The following is a 26,800-nucleotide window of genomic DNA, read 5'->3' on the forward strand; positions in this document are numbered from 1 at the left end:
TCTCTTCTAAATGTACTCGGTGTCCCAGCTCCCTTGAGTGTCTCTGGCTTTCCTCAGTGTGCTGGGCTCACCGGTGTTCGCTAGTGGCTTTGGCATTCTACGCGGCTCTCGGCTTCTCCAGCGGCTCCTTCTGCTGGCATCCTGTCTGTCCTCAGGCGTTCAGCGTACCTGGAACTCCTCTTGTCAACCCCACCTTCTGCAGGTCTCTGTGCGACAAACTCTTTCCCTCTCGACCTCTCGTGACGGCGCCAATAAGTGCCATTCTGCTCTCTACTGAGCTGTTATACTTCTCACTTCCCAACCTGCATCGGGTACTGTGGATCTCCATCTTCCTTATGGTGCTGGGATTTTAAATGTCCAGGAACCGATTGGATGCTTCCAAACACTAGTTCCAAGACTTTTGCACTCTGCATTACTCTCGGGCTCTTCCTCGTCTCAGTGTTTTGGCAGAAGTTGTTAAAAAGAGCTCTGTTCTCAGTATGGAGGGGTTAGACTTGATCTGTACTACAATAGGCCATAAAGGTTTGTGAATTTAGGGGGATGTCATACCCTAAGTGGAAAGGTGGATACCATATATCTACTGGTGAGTCTCCTTCCCTCCGACAAGGTTACCCTCCCCCATGTGGTCCTCCCTGGGACAGTCATCCCCAGGGTCAGGATCAGGTAGCGGCTGCCCTTCCCTGGCCACATGGGAAGTGAATTTCACCGGAGAGGAAGTAATGACATCACTAACTTCATCACAGTATGTATGAATGTATGTGATGTAGCACAAACATAGCTAGAACGTAGAGCTTTACAAGTAGAGGATATTTGTTTCCAGTGGTATAGGGAGTGGGTGATATAGGTAATGGAGTGTCGTCAATAACATATACTTTGCTTACGATTAAGTGAGGAGTGGTAACAGATCTGGAGGAAAAGTGGCTTTCATTTACTCAAAGCAGACTCAAAAAGTGGGACTTTGTTACTGCATGGATCCCCAGAGTGGAAAGAAAAAAAAACGGACAACAATGAAAAATAACAAAAAAAGCTAAATTGCAAGGCTCACCTGTAAAAGGTAAAACAAGTGCTGATAAGCTTCAAGTTTTTTCCTCTTTTCCTTGCTGAGCCCTTTGATGCCTTGCTTATCTCCGGTCACCATTTCGTCTGCTTGACCTTTACCCTTCTTGTTCAGTTTCTTGCTGTGGGATACCACATCCTGTACAATAAAAAAAGGCCATAAATCATTCAGCAGCAGCTCAGAAATTCATGAGTTGTGTAGTTCTAATACCCATCTATAAATTGGAATATTACACATATGCGTACATGGTACACAATATCAACAAATACCCCTTTACAAATGATGCTATTGCTTACTTAAATAAAAAGTGGCAAAAGGAGTCTTAAAAATAGGATTGTAATGGATGCTCTTTACTGCTTAGAGCATTTGTGATTAGTGTTTGTCGTTAGCCTTTTGCAATGTCTCGTAGCAATGAAAAGATTGTCTGGTCTACCTTAAATTTGTACATTCTTCTTCCATACACTATCTCACAGAGTTTGTTAATAAAGCTTCCCACTAGGGGACAACCATCACTCTTCTAAAATGTGATTCAATTATTGGCTAAAACCGGTAATGCCCGAAAAGAACGGGAAGAAAACGCTGAATGCACGTTTCGTGCTCATTCGGCGTCGCAGAAATGTTTGAATCCCAGTATGACGAACAGGCGGCGCAGGGCTGGCGGGGGTGTCTCCGCTCCCCTAGTCCAGCATTATGGGCTTCGGAGTTGTCCCCCATTTACATTACACTAAAAGCTGGGGACAAAAGTAACAAAAAGCATTCGACATTTTCGAAATCCGGAAATGTCAGCTTTGCTCAATTGAGACTCGGTTTTTTGGGCAGCAGATATTTCACATAGATCTCTAAACCGAAGGGCTGTAAAACCAATTTTTATTTAAGGAGGTACGGCGTACGCTTTTAATATTGTGTGTGTCACTCATGTGTGGGATTAAGTGTACAGTGGGCATACTCCTGGTTGAGTAATGGGCCTCTTTTCTCTCTTCTGGCTACCCTGGGAGTCCATGGTCCCCAGAGGATACGCGGGATATGCAATGGAGCTGCACCTGCACAGGAGAGGGCAGTTGTTACCAAGCATGCTATACTGCCTGAAACCATAGAGACATCAGGGTGCATACATGGCATGCCTCCACTCGAGTAAAATGGAGTTTCCAGGGAACTTTGAGCAAGACACAGTGACTCAGTGGCTGGCAACCACTCTCAGACCGAATGGTGATTTAAAACCTTTACTTTTAATCCAAATAATGAACAATAAGCAAAGTGGAGCATAACTGGAAACGACTTCATACAAGTTCCCATTCAGATGACCCTGGACGCGGGTGCCTCACACCCCTCCCTTTTTGAATATTACACAGACTCCATTTCAGCCGTGCTGTCCCTATGCTCCTATCTGAGTATTACATCCCATGAGGGGGGTGTGGCAGCTTGTACTTTCAAGCCAAGGGGTCTACGGCCATGCAACGATTGGCAGTGGGAAAACATTGAGGTAGAAGGGGGAGGAAAAAATTGGGTTTTACGCCCAAAAATAAAACGAGCTGGCACATGCAGCCTGCAAAGGGTACAGTTGGCAAGAAAAAAGTGGTGAAATTCCAGATCAGTTTGAACAAGCGAAATGTAATCTTACTTGACTTTGTGGCAATCGCTGATAAACCCAGGCGCTCCCAACCATTTATCTATTCAGGCCTGGGTGCCCTAACGGGGTGGCGCCTCCTTGTCCACGGGTAGGCACCTTATCAAGCGTGTCCCACAATGTACACTACTCCAGACTACACACGAGAGCAAGCCAGCCAATGGCGTCTTCTCAATGTGCTCATCATCAAATGCTGTAATCTCTCACCAACACAGGTGCTTCATAAGCCAGGCTGCCAGTGCCACAGAGGGTGAACGGTGCCACAGAGGGAGAATGGTGCCACAGAGGGTAAACGGTGCCACAGACGGTAAATGGTGCCACAGAGGGAGAACGGTGCCACAGAGGGTGAACGGTGCCACAGAGGGAGAACGGTGCCGCAGAGGGTGAACGGTGCCACAGAGGGAGAATGGTGCCACAGAGGGTGAACGTTGCCACAGACGGTAAATGGTGCCACAGACGGTAAATGGTGCCACAGAGGGTGAACAGTGCCACAGAGGGAGAACAGTGCCACAGAGGGAGAACAGTGCCACAGAGGGTGAACGGTGCCGCAGAGGGAGAACAGTGCCACAGAGGGAGAACAGTGCCACAGAGGGTGAACGGTGCCGCAGAGGGTGAACGGTGCCACAGAGGGAGAACGGTGCCACAGAGGGTGAACGGTGCCACAGAGGGAGAACGGTGCCACAGAGGGAGAACGGTGCCACAGAGGGAGAACGGTGCCACAGAGGGTGAACGGTGCCACAGAGGGTGAACGGTGCCACAGAGGGAGAACGGTGCCACAGAGGGTGAATGGTGCCACAGAGGGTGAACGGTGCCACAGAGGGTGAACGGTGCCACAGAGGGAGAACGGTGCCACAGAGGGTGAACGGTGCCACAGAGGGAGAACGGTGCCACAGAGGGTGAACGGTGCCACAGAGGGAGAATGGTGCCACAGAGGGAGAACGGTGCCACAGAGGGTGAACGGTGCCACAGAGGGTGAACGTTCAGAAATCCCAGTAATGGGACTGAGCAGGCAGCCCGCGGGACTACCTTGAGGGGGCTGTAGGGTGGGCAGGTTAGGAGGTTAAGGAGAGGAATCCAGGCCTGAGCGGGATTCCCCAAGGCCACACACTCCATGTCAGTCAGCTCTGCTCCAGCCATCAACTGTCAATTCTCCTTTTCCACAAAGGAACACTTCCTGCCAGGCAGCTTGGAATGCTCCATCAGCAAGGATTTTGGATGTGGTGACCCCGGCTTGAACCATTTCCCATGCAGCATTGCAACAATGCATTTTCATACCGTCTAACCTTTTACATTTTTAAATTTAAATACAGTATCTGCTCTCCTCATAATTCCAGAAGAATACATACACTGAAATGATCAGTTTACATTCTCTTAATCCTTTTAACACATTTTTCGAACATACATTAATCCTCGACTGTGACAGATGCTCTGAGGGGATTGCTCGGGGGCTGCTAGAGGGTACGTTGTGTGTTCTTTGCCTCACAACTTTAGCCATAAACCGAACACATATTTCAATTACATATTTTGGTACCAACGTGACATTGTGTATGCTTGCGCAGAGGTGGCACGCCTACTGCAGGGGTCACGTTGATGCTTAATGGAGGTTTTAGGAGACCACATGTTCATATGGCGTTTACACCTGCACCAACTGAGATACTGACTATGTGACCCGAGGAGAGGAAGTTACTACTAAATAACAAAGGTAAATGGAGCGGGTGAATCAGGCGACTGCAAGCTGTGCCAAGCCATGCATATCTCCTACCAAGTGCCCTCTGATCTGAGGGCACGATGTTCATCCAACGACCGGTTTTTTTTTTTTTCCCCACGGGACTTTTTGCCGAAAATGTTTGGCTGTAAATAATCATGGGAAAATATGGAGGGAGGGTGTGTTGGGGGGGGGGGGGTGTCAGATAAGGGCATACAAGGGGTGGGGTATAGGGAATAAATAATAGGGTAGAGGGTTTTGGGGGGCCATCCACCCCACAAATAAAAGAAATAAAACATTTGATGCATTTTTTCATCAAAGACATTTTCAGCAAAAAAAGCAGCAGAAAAGAAAACTGGGGTTGAATGAACATAGAACCAACCTCAGGATGCATCAGTTAGACGGACATTCTTTGTGCGGGGGTGGGGGGGGAGGGGCAAGAGCAGACATGGTAAGTCAGTTGCATGTCATTTATTTATGATGAATGACATGCAAGGTCAGGTAAGTGCTCCCCGGGGATCGGTGAGAGGCTTTACCATAAGCCTACAAGCCTCCTGATTGGCTGGGAGACCACCAACCCCCCCTCGCCAGATGCTAATCCTTCATTATAATTTCCAGCAGCTAGGTGAGACTAACCCAATCTAAGATGGAGCTGCAGGAATTGTGGGTTGATTGGTTGAGGTCCAATGATGAGGTGGTCTGTAACAAAGCATGCTCTAAGCTGCCTTTCATCTGAAGATCTTAACTGAGCAAGACCCATTTATAAAACATGCATCAAGGTGTGCCTTGGAACCTTTCCAGTGAGGTGTTTAGGGTCGACCAGTAAGAAAAAGACTAGCAGCAGTGAATCAGTTAGGAAACACCAGTTTTGTGTACTTGTGGAGTTGCTAATTCCAGTTAAATTGTGAACAAGAGAATGCATGGTGTGCTTAAAGAAACTGAGGAAGGAGAAACGAATCACAGACCAGAGAAACCAAACCCCAGAACCAGGCACTTAATTTAGGCTTAACAAGGGGTTTCGGGTTTGACTATTCTCAGTACAGCTTTTGCGTGGTCTCCAGTAGTTCATTGCATCCAACTCAGAAAATCCTGCTACACCACAATAGTGTACTTGCGAGAGACAATATGGCATTGCTCAAGTGATTCCAATGAAAAGGAGAAGCCAGTGCATGTGCACAGCCACAGAGTGGAGGCGTCTCGCTAGTGCGTGTGTGCGCGTGCGCGTGCGCGTGCGCGTGCGCTTATTAACACATCATGCCTGCGCTGTCAGGGGGGACAACAGCTTTCACACTCATTGCTGAAGGACTTTTTTCCTGTAGAGAGACTGAGCTAATGAGGGATCATTCTCAGAACTTTAGCAAAGAGACTGTGCCAGAAGCCAGGAATTTTAAATACAAGTTGTTCAGGTAACAAAAGCATGTTAGGAAAGAAAAAACAAAAAAAGGAAAGAAAAATGGCAATAAGGAGGTCACAGTACGAGCACTTGCTAATAGGGCGTCAGTTGAATCAAAACATATCGTAAAGACATTTTATTGGCTCAGCTTGAAAACAAGAGTGTGCCTCTCTTCCAGGCTTTCAGCAGATGACTCTAGGTACTCCAAAACCCAGGACATCTTGTCCACCCTCTCCTCACCCCCCCCTCCTCTCCCTTCTCCCTCCCGGCTTGCTGACCCTCCCTCAGCCACCCACAACGCCTTTCTCCTCCTTTCCTCTTTTCTCCCCGGATGAGGTTGCTAGGCAAGTCTGATCCATGAAAGTCTCATCAAAACAGGTCCACCCCTGTTCCTCTAAAACTATTAAGGACCACAGTGATACCCTCGCTCCGGCCCTTGCCGATTTCTGCAACCACTCTTTTGACTATGGATCTTTCCCCTCCATCTGAAGCACTCCCTTGTGCATCCTCTCCGCACGAAAGCCACAGCAGATCGCTCTTGTCCGGCCATCTACCGCCCTATCTCCATCACTACCTTTTTGGGGAAGCTCTTGGAAAAGCTGGCCATCTCCCAGCTTAACCTTATTTCTGACTCTGTTCGCTATCTACATGACCACCAATCTCGATTCGGAGCTGCCAGAAGCACAGAAACTGCTCTCCTGAACATCCGTGAAGACCTGCTCTCTAACCTTGACTCTAACACTCTCTCCATCTTTATCCTTCTTGATCTCTCCTCTGCTTCGACACGGTCAATCATGCCATCCTGCTCAATTGTCTCTGTGACAACCTGGGTATCACTGATCAGGCTCTGCCCTGGCTGACCTCTTTCCTTTCCAATTGACCCTCCCAGGTGACACTTGGGTCCTTCCTATCCGCTATCTCCCTCCCTCGCTGTGGTGTTCCCCAGGGGTCTAACCTCTTGCCCTGGTTTTTCAACCAATACCTGGCAACTCTGTACTGCATTTCCATTTTCTGCTCAAAATTCCAGTGCTATGCTGATGACACCCAACTAATCTTCAGGCTTCCTTTAGCCACCCCCTCACCTTCCATCCTCTCTGATTGCCTAACCCCAATTCAAAATTGGTGTTCTGCCAACGATCTCTGTCTCAATGCCAACAAAACTGAGATCCTCCTCATTGGTACACCCTCACCATCCTTTCCCCTCACACTCTGGCCGGCCTCCCTTGGCCCTCCTCCTACCCCTACCTGCAAGGCCAAGAACCTCAGGGTCATCTTTAACTCCACACTCTCCTTCTCCGCACACATCTCTGACCTCTCTAAAAAAAAAAATCAAACTTCTTACTACACCTCCTTAGAGGAACGCTGCCTTTCCTCTCCTTCCCCCAGAAGCTCACTGTCTCCCAAGCTCTGGTTCTCTCCAGGTTGGACTATTGTAACAGCCTCTTTCTAAATCTACCTGCCTCCACTCTTTGCCCTTAAAAACTAATCCAGAACAGGACTGCAAGACTTGTCCTTGGCCTCAAGCCCTGGGATCGTATCTCTCCAGCTCTGAAATCCCTTCATTGGCTCCAAGTGGACGCAAGGATCAAATTAAAAACCCTCTGCATTGTCCACAAAGCTTTCTGGGGGGGTCTGGCTCCAAAATACCTTCAACTATCCCTCCGTAAATACCTGCCTTTGCGAGCCCTTCGCTCTTCTACTTCTAACTCCCTTAGGCACCGTAGTTTTTCAAAGAAACAAGCTGGAGGCAGATCTCTGTCTTCGGCTGGGGTCTGCCTTTGGAACAGCCTACCGACCACCCTGAAACTTGAAGAGCACCATCTCCGGTTCCAGAAGCACCAAAAAAGACCCTCCTCTTCGCTTCTGCCTTTGTCCTTCTTCTCCCCTGCTGATCTGTTTCTGTCTCTAGGCACCGTGCATCGGGCCACCCTCAGTCCTTTGAGCCCAGGTACCTGCCTCCCCTTCTGCACTTCCTCCAGCCCACCCTCTGCACTGGGATCTGTATCTGTACCCATACAGTCCCCCACTCTTCCTCTGCAATTAGATATACCCTATCTGACTAACCATGCACTTGCCTCTTGTCTTGCTGCACTACCTTTCTGACTGAATTATTTATTTAGTCCACTCATTATTTATTCTGTGCTCTCCTCTGCTCTGCACTTTCCACTTCTCCCCCACCACGCACTTTCTCCTTTTTCCCCCTTTTCCATGCACTTGCGCGTTCTTAATGTCACTGGGCCTAGTAAGATCGTATTTTATTCTCCCATGCTCCCCTCCCTTTGCTTGGTCGGGCTCTGAAACACCTGTGTATGAGCGCGATATAAATAAAATATCATGTCATACAGAAATGGGTTATTGTGAGAGGCAGAAATATGCATTGGGTTACTTGAGAAAAAAGGGAAGATATAACAGTAGTAATGTGTGTGTTGCAGAGCTCAGAAGATGAATAGAGGAGGCCACAAGATGATAAATTGTGTAGGCTGCTTGAAAAAGTAGCAAGGATTCCAGTGAGGATTAAGATCTGGAGTTTGTTATTTTATTCACTTCCTTTTTACCCCGGGGAGTCATGTAACTAGCTGGGATTGGAGCCTGCTAGGAACGGGATGTTCAGTTGGGGTGGGTCTCAGTGAGGTTTATCAGCTCATGCAGTTTTATACTTCACTTCCGATAACCCACTTGGAAATAAAAACTCCTCTGTTCTCAGTTACATTGCCTTCAAGTAAACATGTGAATTTACCTATAGACCACAGTACACATGAGTTGGGTTAACAGGTCAGGCTAAAGAAGACTATCGGCACAGAAACATGGCTGTTCACTGGGACATCAGTTTAGGGGCAACTCTGCTAGAACAACATTTTTATTCAAGCAATAAGCTCCACTTTAGGTAATGCCAGGGGCCCCATAATTACAGGCCTGAACGAGGCAAGGGCCTGTAACTATAGGCCCTGGGGCATTACCTGAAGCAGTAATTGCCCCCCCCACCCCAGCAAGGCGATTATTGTTATTAGTACTCCGGCCCATGGAGCCAGTGTACTAAAAGCATCTTTATTCAGTTGCGAAACGCTCTAGTGTTTTGTAACTGAAAAAAAGAAAATGTGCTCCATGGAATGGTATACAAAGTCCGTTCTCCCTTTCCATGGAAGTCATAAAAAAAAAGGAAAAACAGTAAACAAAATGGCCGTCATGGAACTGGAGAAGCTTTTCCAGTTCCATGGTGGCCACTTGCGAGAGGGACGCAGCGGCAACCGGAGCCTTGCCTGGCTGGTAAGGAACTGGCGAGGGCCAACCAGATAGTGTGTAACAATCCGATTGTCCCTCGCCTGCTACTAATAATGTATGACTGACAGTGAGTTGAGGGCAGGGCTAAGCACAGCCTGTCATTATCCAGGAGATTACATTGTCCTTGAAGTCAAAAAGGGTATCCATTAATCAAAGCTGATATGGTAATGACCTTCTTAAAGGAGGGTAAAAAAGAAATAATTTTCCCAAAGTGGTTTGGAGTGGTAAAGGAGCCAGGAATTATGGGGGACTGCTGTCTGTTCAAGATATGTAGAGTGTATGCGCTTTGTCCAGTAATTTATGAACTACAAACTGGTATTTGTATTTCTCCTAGTATAGTGGTGGCCAATAATGAAACGAAGACCATCAATTATATGAAGACTGTCGAGGAATTGTCATAGTGGCATTGGTTGCTTTCATATATTTTGGTTGTATAGGATTTTAATTGTCGAACAACAGCTTAACATTTCACAACAGAGTGCTCCATTAATTCTTGTATTGTGACCTAAAATGAAAAACCTTATTAATCTTGTACCAAATCAGCGATCATACAAAACACATGATTCACTATGTGCTCTCCTGTGTGTTTAAAGGTTAGCTATTCTGCTTTCTGCTAAAACTAAAAAGTTTTAGCAACATAAGCCTTAACATTCTTGGAGGGTCTCGTCTTTCTGAAGCTGTACCGGAGCAATACAACGTCACAGCAAATCAAACCTGGACCAAAATACACTGACCTGCAATGTGATCCTATTCTTCACAAGCAGCCCGATTTTTATGTCCATCAGATTCAAGTCTTTCTCCAGCTGCTGATTGGATCGAATTTTTGTTACCACTTCCTCTCGCAACCTTGTCACTTCTAATTCTTCCTGGAAGTCCAAGTCGCTGTGGTCCAGAAGGTAGACAAACTTCCGCACAACATTCAAAGGTGGATTTTCAGAATTGACTGCAGGAAATCCCGAAACATATGAAAAAAGTCAAGATTGTTTTGGACATGTAAACAAAAAGTTACTGCTCCTTGCCACAGTGCCCTGGCTATTATATCACATTGGCGGGCAAAATAACATTTTGTGTTAATAACGTGAATTAGGAAAGGGAGTAAAGGAAAACAGACAGCCACAATTGATCAAGAACCATCTATGTTTGGGCTTCAACAATTTATTTTCACCCACACTGACCGACTGGTATTTGCCTGCTAAAGAAGGAGACTGCAAAATAGAGCCATCAATAGCAGCGTGCACACAATGAAATGGACCCTTTCTGTGAAAGGCTGAGGATGTTACGCTTTAAAAGAAAAAGTTAAAGGGGCAAAGTGTGCTTTATGCTTAAGTGAAATGTATGCTCAAGCACAATGACATATTAAATGGTCTAAAAAGAGGCACATGCCTGAGAGTAAAACAGCCCCTAAAGTTCTTACTTCTGGCTCCGAGGTTTTATCCTCTATAACCAACAAAGCTGTCGTCCATTGGGCAATGAAGCCATAATCAGGGTTTCAAAAAACGTGAGATGACAAATAGCGGGGATGAAACACAATACTCTTTCTATATAACACAATGCATTGAAACAGATCAAAGGGCAATTGGTAGTCTGTTAAAAGCCAACTGTGAACAGGATTGCCATACCATCCAGGCCCGGGTCTGTGTGAATCCTCAGCTTAGAACACATGCTATATTTTAGGGGATCTGGATCAAGAGTATGGATAGAAATGGAGTTACATTTCTGTTGTGACAGAGTACGAAAAGGTGATATTTAAATGCACAATTGATGGCAATTGTTTCTACGTTAAAGAGAAAAAGAAAGTGAGGAGGAGTAAGTGCATTGTGAAGGAGTGGCAAAAGGGATACGATTATTTAAAGAAATGATCTTCTAGGAGAAAAGCAGAGCATTTCCTCAGGACTTAATGTCTGTATTAGAAGCTACAGTTCGATGCGTAACTCTGATTATTGTTGGCACAATCATGCAATCTGCACAAAACATCAAGTGTGTAAACAGAAATGGACAAAGTTTGTACATCACAGGTCAAACGGCCATTGTTTCTAAGTCCCTGCCTCAGTTAAATGTCGAAAAGAACGCATTTTTCCTCACCAAGTCAATGCACTAGATCTACCTCATCTGGTTCCATGTTTGTTTAATACATTTAAAGCTGATATAAAAACTATCACAAATCAACAAGCTTTAACTTTGAAAACATTTCATTTGCCCCCTTTTCTTCCTGTTGGATATATTCATTTAATTATATGCCTTGTTGTTAGTCTCTTTTGGCTTGGGGAATGTTTGTATATTTATTGCTTTGGGTAATGCTTGTATGTTCACTGAAACTCACAATCTTAAAGTCCAGTCAATTGGTTTTAATGCAAATGCGGCTTTATGAAGGATTCTTTTCTCACTTTAAGACATACTATAAAAAGACATAGTATTAAAGCTGTTCTTTAGTTCAGTATTCAATTAATATTATCAAAGCAGTTTCGCTCATACGCTAGTGCTGCTTTTGTTGCCTTAAGTGTTCGACAATCGAACGGTCAGGTTTAAAGCAAATTTCACTTGCACGCACTTGTGACTTATTCTTGCTACTGTTGCCTGACCTTAATACATGCAACACTCACTGTCTTCTTCCTTCGCCTTTTATCCCTTTGCGTGCCACTGGATTTCCACTGCTCTGCCTTTTCTCGAATGGACCTGTTAGGCAAAGTTTGTATGCAGTACCCTTTGCGTGCATGTACTACACACAACTCTGACTACAGGTATAGGAAACCCAACCTTTGGTATAAGCTTGTACTACACAGTTTTGGTAGCGTGTTGAGCAGCCACGCTTATCTCAAGAGGGATCAATGTGAGCTGTAGGGAGTTACACAGAGATTCACAGTGAAAGTATTCAAATAAACTCTTACACACAAGGTTTCTTGAATAAACAATTATTAATTTATTTATCAGTCAGTTAGAATAAGCCTTCTTCAGAAGGGAGCAATATAAAAAGTAACACTCAAATACACTTCAACACTGTGTCTCTGTACACTTCAACTCTTAGTTTCCAAATCAGAAAAGACCCTTTTGGGATGGCCCACAGACACAACCTACACCATCAGGTGACTTCAATAGCTAGGGTGCTGTGAACATTAATATCTTACTGTTTGCATTTGGAATACTCTTAGGAGTTGGTAAAAGGAAAAGATTATTAGAACAACAAGAGACCACAAATATTCTTAAGCAGGCAAATACTTTCGGATCCAAGAAGAGTCATTCAGTCATTCAGTAATAGGCTAAGTCAAAGTCAATGGGCAAAAGTCTTAGGATGAAGCACTTCTGGTAGGTAAGTAGAAAAGTCTTTACACAATGTCCTAGAAGTATTTTAAGAAAAGAAGAATGAAATGTAGGGCCACAAGCTGGTTAGACTTGTGATCAGTAGAAGATGCAAGCAACTCTACAGTAAGATGGAAGTTCTCTGAGACTTTTTACAGTACCTTTATATTGAAGAAAAAGTGCTCTACAGTAAGATGGAAGTTCTCTGAGACTTTTTACAGTACCTTTATATTGAAGAAAAAGTGCAGCAGATGACTTCTGTTCCTGTGCAGCTCTGCAGATCTCACTGTTCCTGAGCCTCAGTCATGGGGACAAGAGGGAGGACTTCTGGGGACTCCCGCACTGCAATGGGATGGTCACTGCTTGCAACAGGCAATGTTCAAATCAGTGGCTGTTCAGTGTTTCAGCTGCTCGCGTCCACCGCACATAGCAACACTGCGGTTCCTGGCTGTCGAGATGGACTTTCCTTGCTTCTGAGGTCCCGCACTCTGTTGAGGTGGCTCAGGCTCGGTCAGTACTACTTCCTGGGAGTCCAGAGGATCTTCCTGGAGCTCTTGGCCAGCTTAAAAGCAACGCAGACAATCTGCTGTTCCTCTCCCTGGCTATATGGTTTCCAGCAGCAACTCTGTGGAAATTCGACCAGCTCCGAGATGGATGTTCAGTCAGGTGGTTTACTTTGGAGTTGATTGGTCCCACCAACTCAAGGGGAGAAGTCGTCCTTGCAGGGGCATCTCTGTCGATACGAATTTGGAGTTTAAGCACAGCAGCAGGGTTTCACCGGGCAAACCAAGGGTCCAGGAGTTGCAGCAGGCATCCTCTTCGAGTTCTTCTTTGGTTCCTTTGTCCAGTGGTCAACTCTGCCTTCCAAGCCAAAAGCCTTGCCTTTTATTCAGTTCTCTCCCATTCATTCCAGCCTAGCTGTCACTCACCCAGCAGGGTAGCTGTCCTTGCCGGACTGTCAGCTGGCCAACCACCACTGAGTGCATTTGGGTCTCCTAAGAGACTAAGCACAGGGAGTTTCGGGCACCTCCCTTACTTCCCGCCTACCCCAGACACCCTGGAGCCAGAGGCGGGCTTCACTTGTGAGTCCCCCCAAAGGCAAAGCGAACAATGGGACCAAACCTGGTTTGGCACGCAGAGTAAATGTCTAAAAGGACCTTTCCACAAGGAAATGACGAAAAAAGAAGACTGGGGCCATTTTGACAAAAATGGAACCCTTGGGTGCTTTACCGTTGCTGCGAATGCAGCCCGCGCTAAATACACACCATGGTAGTTAAAACAAAACCACTGCCACCAGCCATTCAGTGAGAAAAGGGTAACATAAAAATGTTTACATGAGAAGCTAGACAAAGGAGATGCTAGCACCCTATTGTAGACCCTCCAGCACCCTATTGTAAGATAGTGTGGGCTGGATCTAGAAAGTTACACATGTAAGTAAATTCAATTTCACTTTACTGCTCTGGGAAACAGTAGTTTATCCCAGAGAAGGTATTTAAACATTTGGGAAATCTGAAAGACTTCCCTGTGCCATTGCACTGAAAGTGCTGTGTGACACAATGTAAAAGAAGATGCCTATGGAGTTTGTCAGGCTCCATAACCAAAAGAAACACAGAGTTCAAAATCACATTAAAGTCCTCAAAATCCAGAAAAGTTGCTGGGGGTCTCTAAGGTGGAAGGAATTAGCACATTTCTGAGAATTCTCCCTAACAGGACCCACTTCCTTGTTGAAGTTGCCTTTGTTCCTGCCACTTTAACAAATAGCTTTGCTTCCTTCCTGAGACCCCCAGGTGCATACTAGCCCCCAGCAACAGTCTCCTGCATGCTTCCTGCTGTGCAGTCGCTGCAATTCGTTTCACAAGGGAGAAAAGCCTTCCTTGTTCATGCTTTCCACTGCACAACCTCTGCACTTGATCTCGTAACCAAGGAGGATGTTACAGATAAAGCTGGTTAGGAAGAATACTCCAGCACAACAACTTGGTAGGAGCATCAATCACCAGGCAAAAGGGAGTGAGCCGGCTATTTTAGCCATTTCTAGCTTATAATCTACCTGCATGGATCGACTAATCAACAGGTCTGTACTGCTTAACAAATCCCTACACTTGGAGTGATGAGCACGACGGACATTGGCTTTGTTGAAATTCTGGAAGAAATTGCAGATCTTATAAGGTCACATGAGAACCCATTTTTAGAACAAGGCTTTTTAGTGACGGATGTACAGCTTAAACAGGTGATAAAATCTAATTTGAAGAGAGAAGACCCAGTAAAAAAAGAAGCATCCCAAAATAATCACGGGCATTGAAATGCAGGGTGCAACTGGTTGTTAAATTCCTGCCTAGGGCCATGTCCAACAAAGAGTGACTAGACATGTTATCCTGGAACACCCGTGGATACAAACACTTATTTGATCAGAAGGGTTCACTTGGTTTATTACAATCTGTAAAAATCTTTATGTTACAGGAAAGTTCTGACACAGGGGATTTAGTCATTTAAGGTTTTCCACTTTTCCAAAATAAGGCTGAGAAAGGAACACTGGGAAGACCTTATGGAGGGCTGGTTACTAGTATTAGACACAGTCTCTACTCGAGAATGGTTGATAAACCTACTGCTCAAAAGAATGTTTTGGCTGTTGAAATAGGAATAGGTAGAGAGAATGATATTAGAAGATTCTGATTGCTGAACGTGCAGCAGTCCAAGATAAACCAAGCTGGGTTACGTTGGTCCTCATTTATGCCTGAGAGTGACCCGATTATGATTAACGGTTGCACAGTGGGAGATATTCCTGGGGACTATACATGGCAGTTCGTTAGAAAATTGTGACAATTGACTATGTATTTTGCTCCCCGGAATTAGCTGTGCTGCTAAGAAACTTTAGCATAACAGCTAATAAAAATAGTGACCTTTTATTACAATTGCAACTACCCACCAAAACTACCAATACAATAATTAAACTAGGGGTTAGTGTAAATAATGGGAAAAACGTGCACCCCTGCCCCTCATTTCGAAGCACCAGTAAAGTACTCGCCAAGGTACGTGACGTATGAGGAGCAGATGAACCAACAAAGAGCTGTGCTGGGACTGTGCCCAGTGTACATTAGAAGAGCTGTAACTGTTGAAGCGCCCTGTCATGGCGCGCGCGCCATGGAAGCTATGGAGACAATGGAAAAAGGGCTAATTCCATTTCTCCACCGGCGGTCTAGTCTCCCACGCACCTTGCACGTCATGACGCATTTAAATAGGCGTCACACGCCGAAGTCGTCGCGTTGCAACTTTGCTTTCCCGGCTAGGTCCGTACACTTTGTACTCCGCTCCTGTCCCGCCTGTGTTTCTCCACTGGCTTTTCCTCCGTGTCTGCGCACTGTGGCTGCCTCCTCTCCTTTCATTCCATCCGCTGTGGCTGCTCGCTCTGCTCCGAGCCTCCTCCCTTCTGGCTCCGCCTCCTCTCCTTTCATTCAGCTCGAGCAGCCCGCTTTATCCCCAGCTTGTCTCGTGCGTTTCCCTTGTATCCCCCTGCTGTGTGTACAGCTGTCACTGTACGCTCCTTCCACCTCAGCGACCTTCAGTCCTCTTCCTCATTTCTCGCCTGCAGTATCCATCCAAGCTGCCGCTCCGGATACCCATGCTGGAATCTCTTCCACCTGCCAACAGTAGTGTCTTCTGGGAATTGGAGTCCATTCATCGTACTCCAACGGAAAGCCTTCCTGTCTTCGCATCCGTAGTGCTATCACATCTCAGCACACCAAGGTTTTTCAGCCACGCTTTTCCCTGGTTTTGGGGGCAGGCTCCCTGAGGGCCCCCTTTGCCTTGCTGTCTGCCGGCAGGCAAGGTGGCCTCCGGTGGAGCTCGTCCTAAACTCACTAAGAAAGGACTGGACCTCTGGAGGGAAAGAAGAGCCATTTACACGGACAGTTCTTCGGAAGAACCCAGTACAGGTGAGGAGGAGGAGGAGGGAACTAAAGAGGGTATTAGTCAAGCACACAATACTCCATCGCATGACAGTTTGCAACGCCCAAGGATGGCTTGCTTAGAGCAGTATCAAGAACTGGTTAACGCCATACAAGGGATAACTGCCGAGCTCCAAATCATTAAGGTTGAAAACTCCGCTCTTAAGGCTGACAATGCCGCCCTGAGACAACAAATGATTCAGAGAGAAGAAGTCCGGGGTGATCTCCCACCTATGCCATTACCCTGTGGGAAGTATGAAGGGAACCCCAAGAGGATCAAGGAATTCCTCGACGCTTGTAGAGTATACTTCACCTTTCGCCCTAAGATGTATGAATTCGACCAGGCAAAGGTTGGCTTCCTCGTTTCAAACCTTGGGGGTAACGCCCTACCATGGGCCACCCCATTGGTCAGAGAAGCTGATCCAGTGCTAAATGATTACAATGCCTTTGTACTACGATTCAGAGAACGCTTCGAAAGGATCGAAGCCTTATACGCTTTGTATGAAAACATACTTGATCTCAAACAGGGCCTTTCTGATGTACAAACTTATGCCTCAAACTTCCAGAGGATAGCTTTGGAGACAGGATGGCCCGATTCAGCTAAACAAACACTCTTTAGGAGAGGGTTACATGAAGACTTGAAGGATGAACTCTCTCGGGTAGCCAGACCTTCTTCCTTCCAAGAACTGGTAGCCCTAGCCCTCCAGACGGAATTTCGGATATCCGAAAGACGAGCAGAAAGAAGGAAGTCCAGACCCAATCCACACTCTACTCCCTCCTCCTACTCGCCTACTGCTCCGGAGAAGTCTCATCCCCAGACTGAAGAACCCATGCAAATAGGTGCAGCAAGGGGTCCCTTAGTACTGCAGAAAGAAAGAGACGAAAAGACCTAAGCTTGTGCATGTACTGTGGTTCTGAGAAGCACCTTCTTAGAGACTGTCCAGAAGTACCTCCCAGAAGATCGGGAAACGAATGACCCCGACCCTGAGCAGGGACACGGAAGGGGCTTCGCTTGCTAATCCCTGTGTTACAAGTCCACCCATAACTTGTAACCCCTCTAACCAACTTATGGTCCTGAAGATCGTTCTGGAATGGACAACAACTCATGCAGTAGAGTGTCTCGCAATGCTAGACTGCGGTGCAGCTGGAAACTTTATGGACGACCTATGGGCTAGTAAATACGCCATTCCCAGTAGAGAAAAACCACAACCCATACCCGTAGAAGGAGTAGACGACACCCCTCTGTCTTCCGGTCTCATCCGACAAGAAACCACAGAGGTCGTGGTTAAGATGAAGACTCATCAGGAGACCATGGTGTATGATTTGATAAAGGCAACCCACTTTCCAGTGATACTCGGAATACCCTGGTTAAGAAAGCACAATCCAGGGTAACTAACATAGTGGAATTCAGGTCAGACCTTTGTATGCAGTCCTGCTTGAAAGAAGAAGGGCAGCATTCACATCAGGGAGATGCAGTGCCTGCAAGAAGTATCAACTCCATTCCTGTGACCTATCAAGAATTCACCGACATCTTTACAGACACTCTACTCAGACCACTTCCTCCACATCGAGCCGAGGATTGTAGGATCGATCTTGTACCCAATGCTGTGGTTCCCTTTGGGAGAATGTATCCCTTATCCCTTCCTGAGAAGGAAGCATTAAGGGACTACCTAGCAAGTAATTTACAGAATGGCTTGATACAATAATCTACTTCATCGGCTGGAGCCTCCCTGTTCTTTATTCCAAAGAGGGGAACCAAGGAGCTAAGACCGTGTATTGACTTTAGGGGCCTGAGTCAAACCATACGAGACAGATACCCAATGCCTGTGATAATGGAGATCATGGAAGCAGTACAAGGGGTGAGATGGTTTACCAAATTAGACCTCAGAGGGGCCTATCACCTCCTACGAATCAAACAAGGGGACGAATGGAAGACCGCCTTTCGTACTCCTTTAGGTCATTTCGAGTATAAGGTGATGCCCTTTGGGTTAGTCAACGCGCCAGCCCAGTTCCAAAGATTCATGGACAAAGTCTTCAGTGATCTTCTGTTTAAATCCACTGTAGTCTACTTGGATGACATCTTGGTTTACACGCACATGTTAGAACAACATCGTCTACATGTAAGGGAAGTGCTCAAGAGACTCCGAGACCATCACCCGTTAGCCAAACCTGAGAAATGTCTTTTCGAGGTTTCTACAGTTCCGTACTTGGGCTTTATTCTGTCAGAAAACCGCATCGAGATGGATCCTAACAAGACAGCATCCATTAACAATTGGCCTGTTCCCAACTCAGTCAAAGACATCCAGAGGTTCTTGGGTCTGACTAATTTCTATCGGAAATTCATCACAGGCTTCTCCAACATAGGGCCTCATTACACAGATGATGGAGAACCATGGCGCTATTAGCGCCATGGTTCATGCTGGTAAAATACCGGCACCGCCTTGGCGGAAAGGGGAATTACCGCCCCATTCCAAGGTTGGCGGGGCGGTAATTCCCCCTTCCACCATTGCCCTTCCCCATTCCCATTTTTGCCCCATAGGGCATAATGGGAATGGGGAAGGCGCTAATTACGGTACCGCAAACTGCGGTACCGTAATTAGCTCCCTGGGTCCCTTTGCGGGTTGGTTTTTAACGCCTGCAAAAAGCAGGCGTTAAATTCCCCAACCTGCAAAGGGACCTCGTAGTAAGGCAGTAAGGATTTACCGGTACCGGTAAAATACCGGTACCGGTAAATCCTTACTGCCATCCGTGTAATGAGGCCCATAGTCTTACCTATTACGGCTTTGCTAAAGAAGGGGGTGAAATTCCATTGGACGACCGAAGCAGATTCCGCCTTTCACCAGCTCAAACAAGCGTTCACCTCTGCACCTATCCTCAGGCAGCCTGACCAGTCTCAGCCCTTTATCGTAGAAGCTGACGCCTCACAAGGGGCCATTGGGGCAGCTCTGCTACAACGGAAGGAGGACCAACTCGAACATCCCATCGCCTATTATTCCAGAACACTCACCTCTAGTGAAAGAAACTATTCGGTGATTGAAAAGGAACTGTGAGCAATTAAACAGGCTTGTGAGGAGTGGCGTCATCTGTTGCAAGGAGCGAGGTACCCATTTCAAGTTCGGACTGACCACAGGAACCTAAGTATTCTCCAACAAATGGAATGCAGAAACTCTCGTCATGCTCGTTGGGCTTACTTCTTCTCCCAATTCGATTTCGTACTTACATACTTACCTGGTAAAGAAAACCACTTAGCTGATGCACTCTCCCGCAGCTACGGAGAAGAATCTGGGAACTACACAGAACAGGAATGTCTACTCAACGGGAAGAGTTTCATTGGGACCGTCAATAGTTATTTACAACAAGTATTGAATGCCCAAAAGACTGCATCTCTTCCAAAGGATCCCTCTCTAGCCTATAAAGGGGAATACCTATTCAAAGACGACTTGCTTTACCTGCCCACCCAAAATCTCCAGAACCAAGCAATTTCTTGGTGCCATGATGTGCCTATGGCTGGACATAAAGGTCGTGCTGCCACACTGGATCTGCTGAAAAGGAGTTTTTGGTGGCCGACAATGAACAAGGACGTAGTGGAGTACTTCTCTACCTGCCCCATATGTGCTCAAAGCAAACACAGTATGTCTAAACCATTGGGGCTTCTACAACAAGATGAACCATCTACCGGACCCTGGCAACGTATATCCATGGATTTTATTGTTGAATTACCCAAATCAGAAGGATGTTCAGCAATTATGGTTGTTGTCGACTCCTTCAGTAAACTAGCTCATTTCGTCCCACTTAAAGGTACTCCTTCTGCCACTACCACAGCGGACGTATTCCTGAAGGAGATAGTCCGTCTCCATGGCCTACCGTCCTCTATAGTGTCCGATAGAGGAACACAGTTCACCTCCAAGTTCTGGACAACCTTGTGTAAACAGTTACATATTCAGAGGGCGTTATCTTCTGGTTTTCACCCCGAAACAAACAGACAGACTGAACGCCTCAACGCTACTCTTGAACAGTTTCTAAGATGTTATTGCAACCAGACTCAGGACAACTGGTATCATCTCCTATCAGTGGCAGAATTCTCATACAACAACACCAAACATACAATAGGAATGAGTCCTTTTAAATGTACCTATGGGTACGAACCCAAACATATCCCATTATCTACAGTTCAACCCACCAATGTACCTACCATAGACCAACTGCTGAACACCCTTAAACAAACTCATAAGGCTGCTCAAGAAACCCTGTCAGTCAGTCGTCAGACTTATAAGAGATGGGCTGATAAGAACAGAAGACCAAATCCCGATTGGAAAAAAGGAGACAAGGTATAGCTGTCCACTAGATATCTCCCCAGAAGAGTCCATCCAGGTAAATTCACTCCTAGATATATCGGACCATTTTCCATAGAACAGAAGATCAATCCTGTAGCCTTCCGGTTAGCCCTTCCACACTCTCTTCGAAGGATACATCCGGTATTCCATACCTCGCTTCTTAAGGATTATAAACCTGATCCTTTTTCCAGAACCATCAGAAGAAAGATACCCAGTGAGGAGGATGACACCCAAGAGTATGAGGTTTCACGCATCTTGGACTCTCGATACAAACACGGTGTCCTGCAATACCTCATCTTATGGAAGGGATACCCTTGGACAGAAAGATCGTGGGAACCAGCGAGAAATCTACATGCCACCAGACTCCTACGCATGTTTCACAGACTCCGTCCAGGTAAGCCTGGAGGAGGGCCTTGGCGAAGGGGTTATACTGTCATGGCGCGCGCGCCTTGGAAGCTATGGAGACAATGGAAGAAGGGCTAATTCCATTTCTCCACCGGCGGTCTAGTCTCCCACGCACCTTGCACGTCATGACACATTTAAATAGGCGTCACACGCGGAAGTCGTCGCGTTGCAACCTTGCTTTCCCGGCTAGGTCTGTACGCTTTGTACTCCGCTCCTGTCCCGCCTGTGTTTCTCCACTGGCTTTTCCTCTGTGTCTGCCCACTGTGGCTGCCTCCTCTCCTTTCATTCCACCCGCTGTGGCTCCTCGTTCTGCTCTGAGCCTCCTCCCTTCTGGCTCTGCCTCCTCTCCTTTCATTCAGCTCGAGCAGCCCGCTTTATCCCCAGCTTGTCTCGTGTGTTTCCCTTGTATCCCCCTGCTGTGTGTACGGCTGTCACTGTACGCTGCTGCCACCTCAGCGACCTTCAGTCCTCTTCCTCATTTCTCGCCTGCAGTATCCATCCAAGCTGCCGCTCCGGATACCCATGCTGGAATCTCTTCCACCTGCCAACAGTAGTGTCTTCTGGGAATTGGAGTCCATTCATCGTACTCCAACGGAAAGCCTTCCTGTCTTCGCATCCGTAGTGCTATCACATCTCAGCACACCAGGGTTTTTCAGCCACGCTTTTCCCTGGTTTTGGGGGCAGGCTCCCTGAGGGCCCCCTTTGCCCTGCTGTCTGCCGGCAGGCAAGGTGGCCTCCGGTGGAGCTCGTCCTAAACTCACTAAGAAAGGACTGGACCTCTGGAGGGAAAGAAGAGCCATTTACACGGACAGTTCTTCGGAAGAACCCAGTACAGGTGAGGAGGAGGAGGAGGGAACTAAAGAGGGTATTAGTCAAGCACACAATACTCCATCGCATGACACGCCCATAACCAGACAGCCCTGGGCAGCAAGGTACCCGATCAGACAACCATGCCAGCCACTGATACGAAACAATGAGTATTTACAGACTGTACATGAAGAGACACAACGAACCCTGATGGAAGGCCAATGGTAATGAGACGAGGGCCCGGATAGACTCGCACATGGAAAAGGTAACACGCCAGTGCGAGCAGCCATTAAAATGGATACAAGAGACAAGAAAGTGAAACGATGCAGAAAACGTAAAAGAATCATAGCCATGAACCCAGATGGAAGAATCAAACCAGCTAATGTGTGTAAATAGGCTTGAAACGCAAGATGCTAAGAAATCGATACTGCTTGCAATGCTTAGTAGAAGAGTAGAGCGGCAAGCACCAACTATATATCTACCTCAATAAAGCACAATGTACACGTGCAACTCCATTTTGTAAAAACAGAAGTACGCCCAGGCGGCCAAGGCCTAACTGGTCGGGTTTCATATCCAAGCCCAAGCCAGGGGACAGAGCGGAATCGAAACTCAACAAAGGACGGCTCAGGCCTGGGAAATCGAGGTCAACCCAAGAAAGGGAGGTGAGCTTCAGCTAAGGAGAATCGAAACTTCAGAGCATACCAGCCTGCCATGTGAAGGTCAAGATGAGGAGGCCCGGGCAGGTGGTGGGACTAGAAGGAGAATTAATACATGAAAAGCTGGAAAATGAAGCAGATTCATTGTGAAGTAACACGTGATCAGCCGGGCACGAAGATGTACCAAGTCATCAAGAACCCGAGGATGCCATGACTTTTTCCGATAAGAGACTACAGTTTTGAGGCCATCCTTAGCCAACCAATTGACACATCGCCCTAAAACACTGATTGATGGAAAGGAGGCAGGGCGAATCCTGGGGCACTAGGCACCTGGGTGTCCATTCTGCATGCTAATTAAAGTGGAGATTTAGGTTTAGGGATGTAACTTGCCCAATCACAATGGAGCATGTAATCTAGGGTCCTATAGATACTGTAACCAATAGGACGTCGTAGTTGTAGTGATGTCCATCACGTGTGATGCCGACGGATGGGCGTAGACGCCCACCCAATAAGAGTTAACCAATCCACATGCTCTGTTACCATATACAGATATAACACCTATACTTAAGTTACCTTTCCTAACCAATTATATTGCATGATGATTTTTTATAGAATTAGACGTCAGTGATGACGAGTTTTGCCTATAACAATGACTGTTTGACTGAAGTTCGAGGAAGTCGGAGCGAGACAGGTGATCACAATGCTGCTGATTTCCATTTGTTTCTCTGTTTGATTAAACAGACTTCCCTTTGCCAAACTACTGAGTCCTCATTATTGAGTCGTGTTGGAGTAAGTGAATCCTGCACCCCAGACCTCATATGGTGCAGCTTTCTTGTATTACAGGTACCAGAGTTTGCGCACTGATCTATGGGCCTGTCAGTGTAATTACGCCCCTCTGGACACTTGGTAGCGTGAGGATGGTTTCGGCCATTGATTATTGAATATATAATACTAAGACACCTTTAGACCGAAGGCACGAAGTAACTCTAGGCCTTCGGCAATATCACAAGTCCTTTCGCCATTCCGGCTGAGTAGATTGAGTAGCTTCCCGTGGACAATGATACAGTAAAATTTAAAAAATCTGCAGAAGGTCTGAAGGAACCTGCCTTTCAAGCATAACCCTTCTCATTCCCACGGGCAGCCAATCGGACGAAAACCTTAAAAAGCTGGAAGAGAAAGGGGCGGTGATCCCGAGGTCCCAGAGAGGAATAGATGTGAGCGGTGAGTGAAACAGTAAACTCGTTACTTTGGCAAATGTCTTGTAGGCATTAGAGTAAGTAAGGGAAAAGGTAACGGAGGGTGGCGGAGAAAAAATAAAGTAGTTAGAAATAGAGAAAACTGTATATATATAGGGGATTAATGACTCGAGTATGAGATAAAAACGTAAGGATTACCAGGGGGGCACTTGAGATAAAAACGTAAGGATTACCAGGGGGGCAACTTGAGATAAAAATGTAAGGATTACCAGGGGGCACCTGAGATAAAAACGTAAGGATTACCAAAACAAAGGATTAGCCTTATTCCTGCACTTTAATACAGCGGTCAGAAGAAACGTGAACTCAGAGCCCACAGTGGGGGGACAATTAGGCTACGGTAACGTTTAAAGACGTCATCAAGGGAGTTTGTTTAAATCCCATGATGGGGTATTGACTAGAAGGCAGGTATACGTATGACCAGCTGGTGTTCGTCTAGTCTGTCAAGTGTCTGTAATACGTGTCTTGTTGTATGTCAAATGTAAAATAATTGTATTAATGATTGTTTGAAATGCATTTTGGCTTTACGCGATTCTGTAACTAAGAGGGAATCGCCATTGAATTGATGGGTTTTGAGTAAATTGTTGGTATAAATGTTGGCAGGAAAAGATTGGATTGGAGCTTGCGTATGTGGTGCTCGCTCATACTATTGGAAGGTTAAAGAACTGTATAAAAACTGTTAGTGACGAAATTAAAAATGGAGGAAGTAACCCTGCTTGCGCATTTGTGCAAGCAGCTACCCAAGCATGCACCTAAGCTGAAGAAGTATAGCACAGAGTGGGTTAAGGGTACTGCCCACAAGATGTTTATGCCGTAGCCCCAGAATGGGTCCCTTTCTAAAGCCGTCTTACAGCATATGATGACTTTCGTGCATGCCACATATACCGGCAAGAAGTTAGAAAAACGCCTTGCTGTTCTCGAACTTTGGAAAATGTTCGAGCAGACGAAGGAGGAAGACCCATCAGCAGATTGGATATTAAATGTATGTACAGAGGGGGGTGAGACGCCTACCGCGCCACCAGCCCGGCCTGAGCCAGTGATTGAAGGGAGTAAGTCAGAGGGTCTGTACCCGCTAAGAGAACTCAAGGCAGCCACGGGGTATAGCAACCCTGCATATGAGTCACCTACGTGCAGTAGTGACAAGATCAAAGAGAAGGAGCAGGAAAGCAATCTAGCCTCCGCAGTCCCGAGGGACAAGGAGAGACGCGATGGTGGAAGAAAAGATCAAGTACAGATTAGTGCACCCCTCGAGAAAGAGAGAGAGGGAAAGAAGTGGAAAGGAAGTGATGAATTAACACTTGCAAAAGACGAGTGGATGGGAGGACAGATACTATTGAAATTAGATGGAAAGGGAAGTGATGATGTAAGGCCGAGAGAAAGGCCTGATGAAGCGCAAAGAAGGGAGAAAGAAAAGGAGAAGGAAATGAGGGACGAAAGGATAAGAAGAAAGGATAGGCTGAGGCGAGAACAACTATATCGCGAAGAGCAAGGAGTACCGCTCAGTCGCACACAATATGCAGCCTATGAAAAATACAGGCAGAACATGTTAAAGTTAGAGGAAGAAAGAAGAGTGCACGAAAGGAAAGTAAAAAAGCGGGAAGATGAGATTAGAAGGGCAAAGGAACGTAGAAATGAACGAATGAGGGAAGTAGATAAGGCTAGAGAAGAAGCAAGGAAGCACAAGGAAACTACGAGGAAGTAGAAGGTAAACACAGACAAAGGGCGCAGGATCTTGAATATTTGGAGCGGGAAGTCATTAAACCCAATCCTACAGTAAAATGGGAAGACATAGAAGAATTCTTTCCTGCAAGCAATGCGGTACCAGGTACAAGCGGGACAAATATTGAAGATGACTTCGACACCAGAAGCATTGGGGAAACGATTGATAAAATCTATGACGAGATGGGGCTGGAACTAATTTCCCAAGGGGGAAAGGAAGATGAGTGCTTAGAGAGCACTCAGCTACATGACACTGAGGATATCACCCAAGGTAGTGGGAGTAGGGGACTGTCCCTAGACAGGCTGGATATCAGGCAGAACGAAGAAGATGCAAGGAGTTGCGTAAACTGGGATCATTCAGAAACCGACTCCGGTGGGGAAACGGAGGACGAGGCACAAGAGGAAGGGAGACGGTGCGAAAAGCGGCTCCTGAGGGGCCAGGGGATGCGATGGTCTGATGCTAGCAAATCTGAGCCCAGTACATCGAAGCCTGCCACATTGCATGGCCAACATGAGGGAACTCCCCACGGGCAGAGGGGGGAGCCAGCATCTACCTATACAGGCAAATTAAGGGCACTGCTGGGTAGACGGCAAGGTGGGAATGCTGCCCCAGCAGTAGACAGGAGAGCTGTGGGAAAAGAAAAGGAAGACTGTGCGTTCCAGTTCCCGCTGCTAGAAAAGGGGGGAGCAAGACCACAATATATTCCATGGCCACACATGGACTGAGAAAACCTGAAAAATAAGCTTCCAATGCTGACATCGGGAGCTGGGAAGTGGATACATGAGTTAGAGAAAATGACGGGGGGAGTCACCTTAGCTATAGGGGACATTAAAGGCCTCCTGATCGCCATACTTGGTGAAAGGGCTGACGATGTGCGGAAGCGGGCCGGGTACCCGAGGGTAACAATAACTAACACCACCCACGACAGAGCGCTGTTTAATAATTGTAGAGCAGCAGTGTGGAAAGCGCTGCGAACGCTGTACCCAGACACTTCAGATATGGGAGCTATAATGACTCGGAAAATGAAAGAATCAGAGGATCCGTTGATTTATATCCAGAATTTTCAAGATGCGTGGGTGCTTGAAACACATGAGTCTTGGTCAAAATCTATCCCTGTATTTTACCACATATTGTGCAAAGGGTTGCCTGAACCGGTGCAAAAACAGCTCAAGAAATTGGTAGGAATAGAAGCCAAACCGTGGGCCGAAATCCAATTGACAATTGGACACTACTGCAGATTGTTACAAGAAAAAAAAAACTGAAAAAGGAAGCAATTCGTAAAGGGGAGGAAGTGAAGCTGGTGCAAAAGAAGCTCTCGAATTATGCTCTCAA

General features: G+C 46.5%; 1 protein-coding gene across 2 annotated transcripts in view; it reads right to left on the reverse strand.

The window, feature by feature from the left end:
• Positions 1 to 26,800, reverse strand: part of IQGAP2 (IQ motif containing GTPase activating protein 2) — a 1,674,846-nt gene that overhangs the window by 500,711 nt on the left and 1,147,335 nt on the right. For both annotated transcript variants that reach the window (XM_069627448.1, XM_069627449.1), the window contains 2 exons: positions 9,793 to 10,001; positions 1,046 to 1,195 (listed from right to left, as the gene is read on the reverse strand). In XM_069627448.1, the coding sequence (XP_069483549.1) occupies positions 1,046 to 1,195; positions 9,793 to 10,001 (359 nt within the window). The remainder of the gene's footprint in view (positions 1 to 1,045; positions 1,196 to 9,792; positions 10,002 to 26,800) is intronic.

This window comes from Ambystoma mexicanum, chromosome 6p, assembly GCF_040938575.1.
Source record: "Ambystoma mexicanum isolate Mex_15411 chromosome 6p, UKY_AmexF1_1, whole genome shotgun sequence".
Classification (NCBI taxonomy): Eukaryota; Metazoa; Chordata; class Amphibia; order Caudata; family Ambystomatidae; genus Ambystoma; species Ambystoma mexicanum.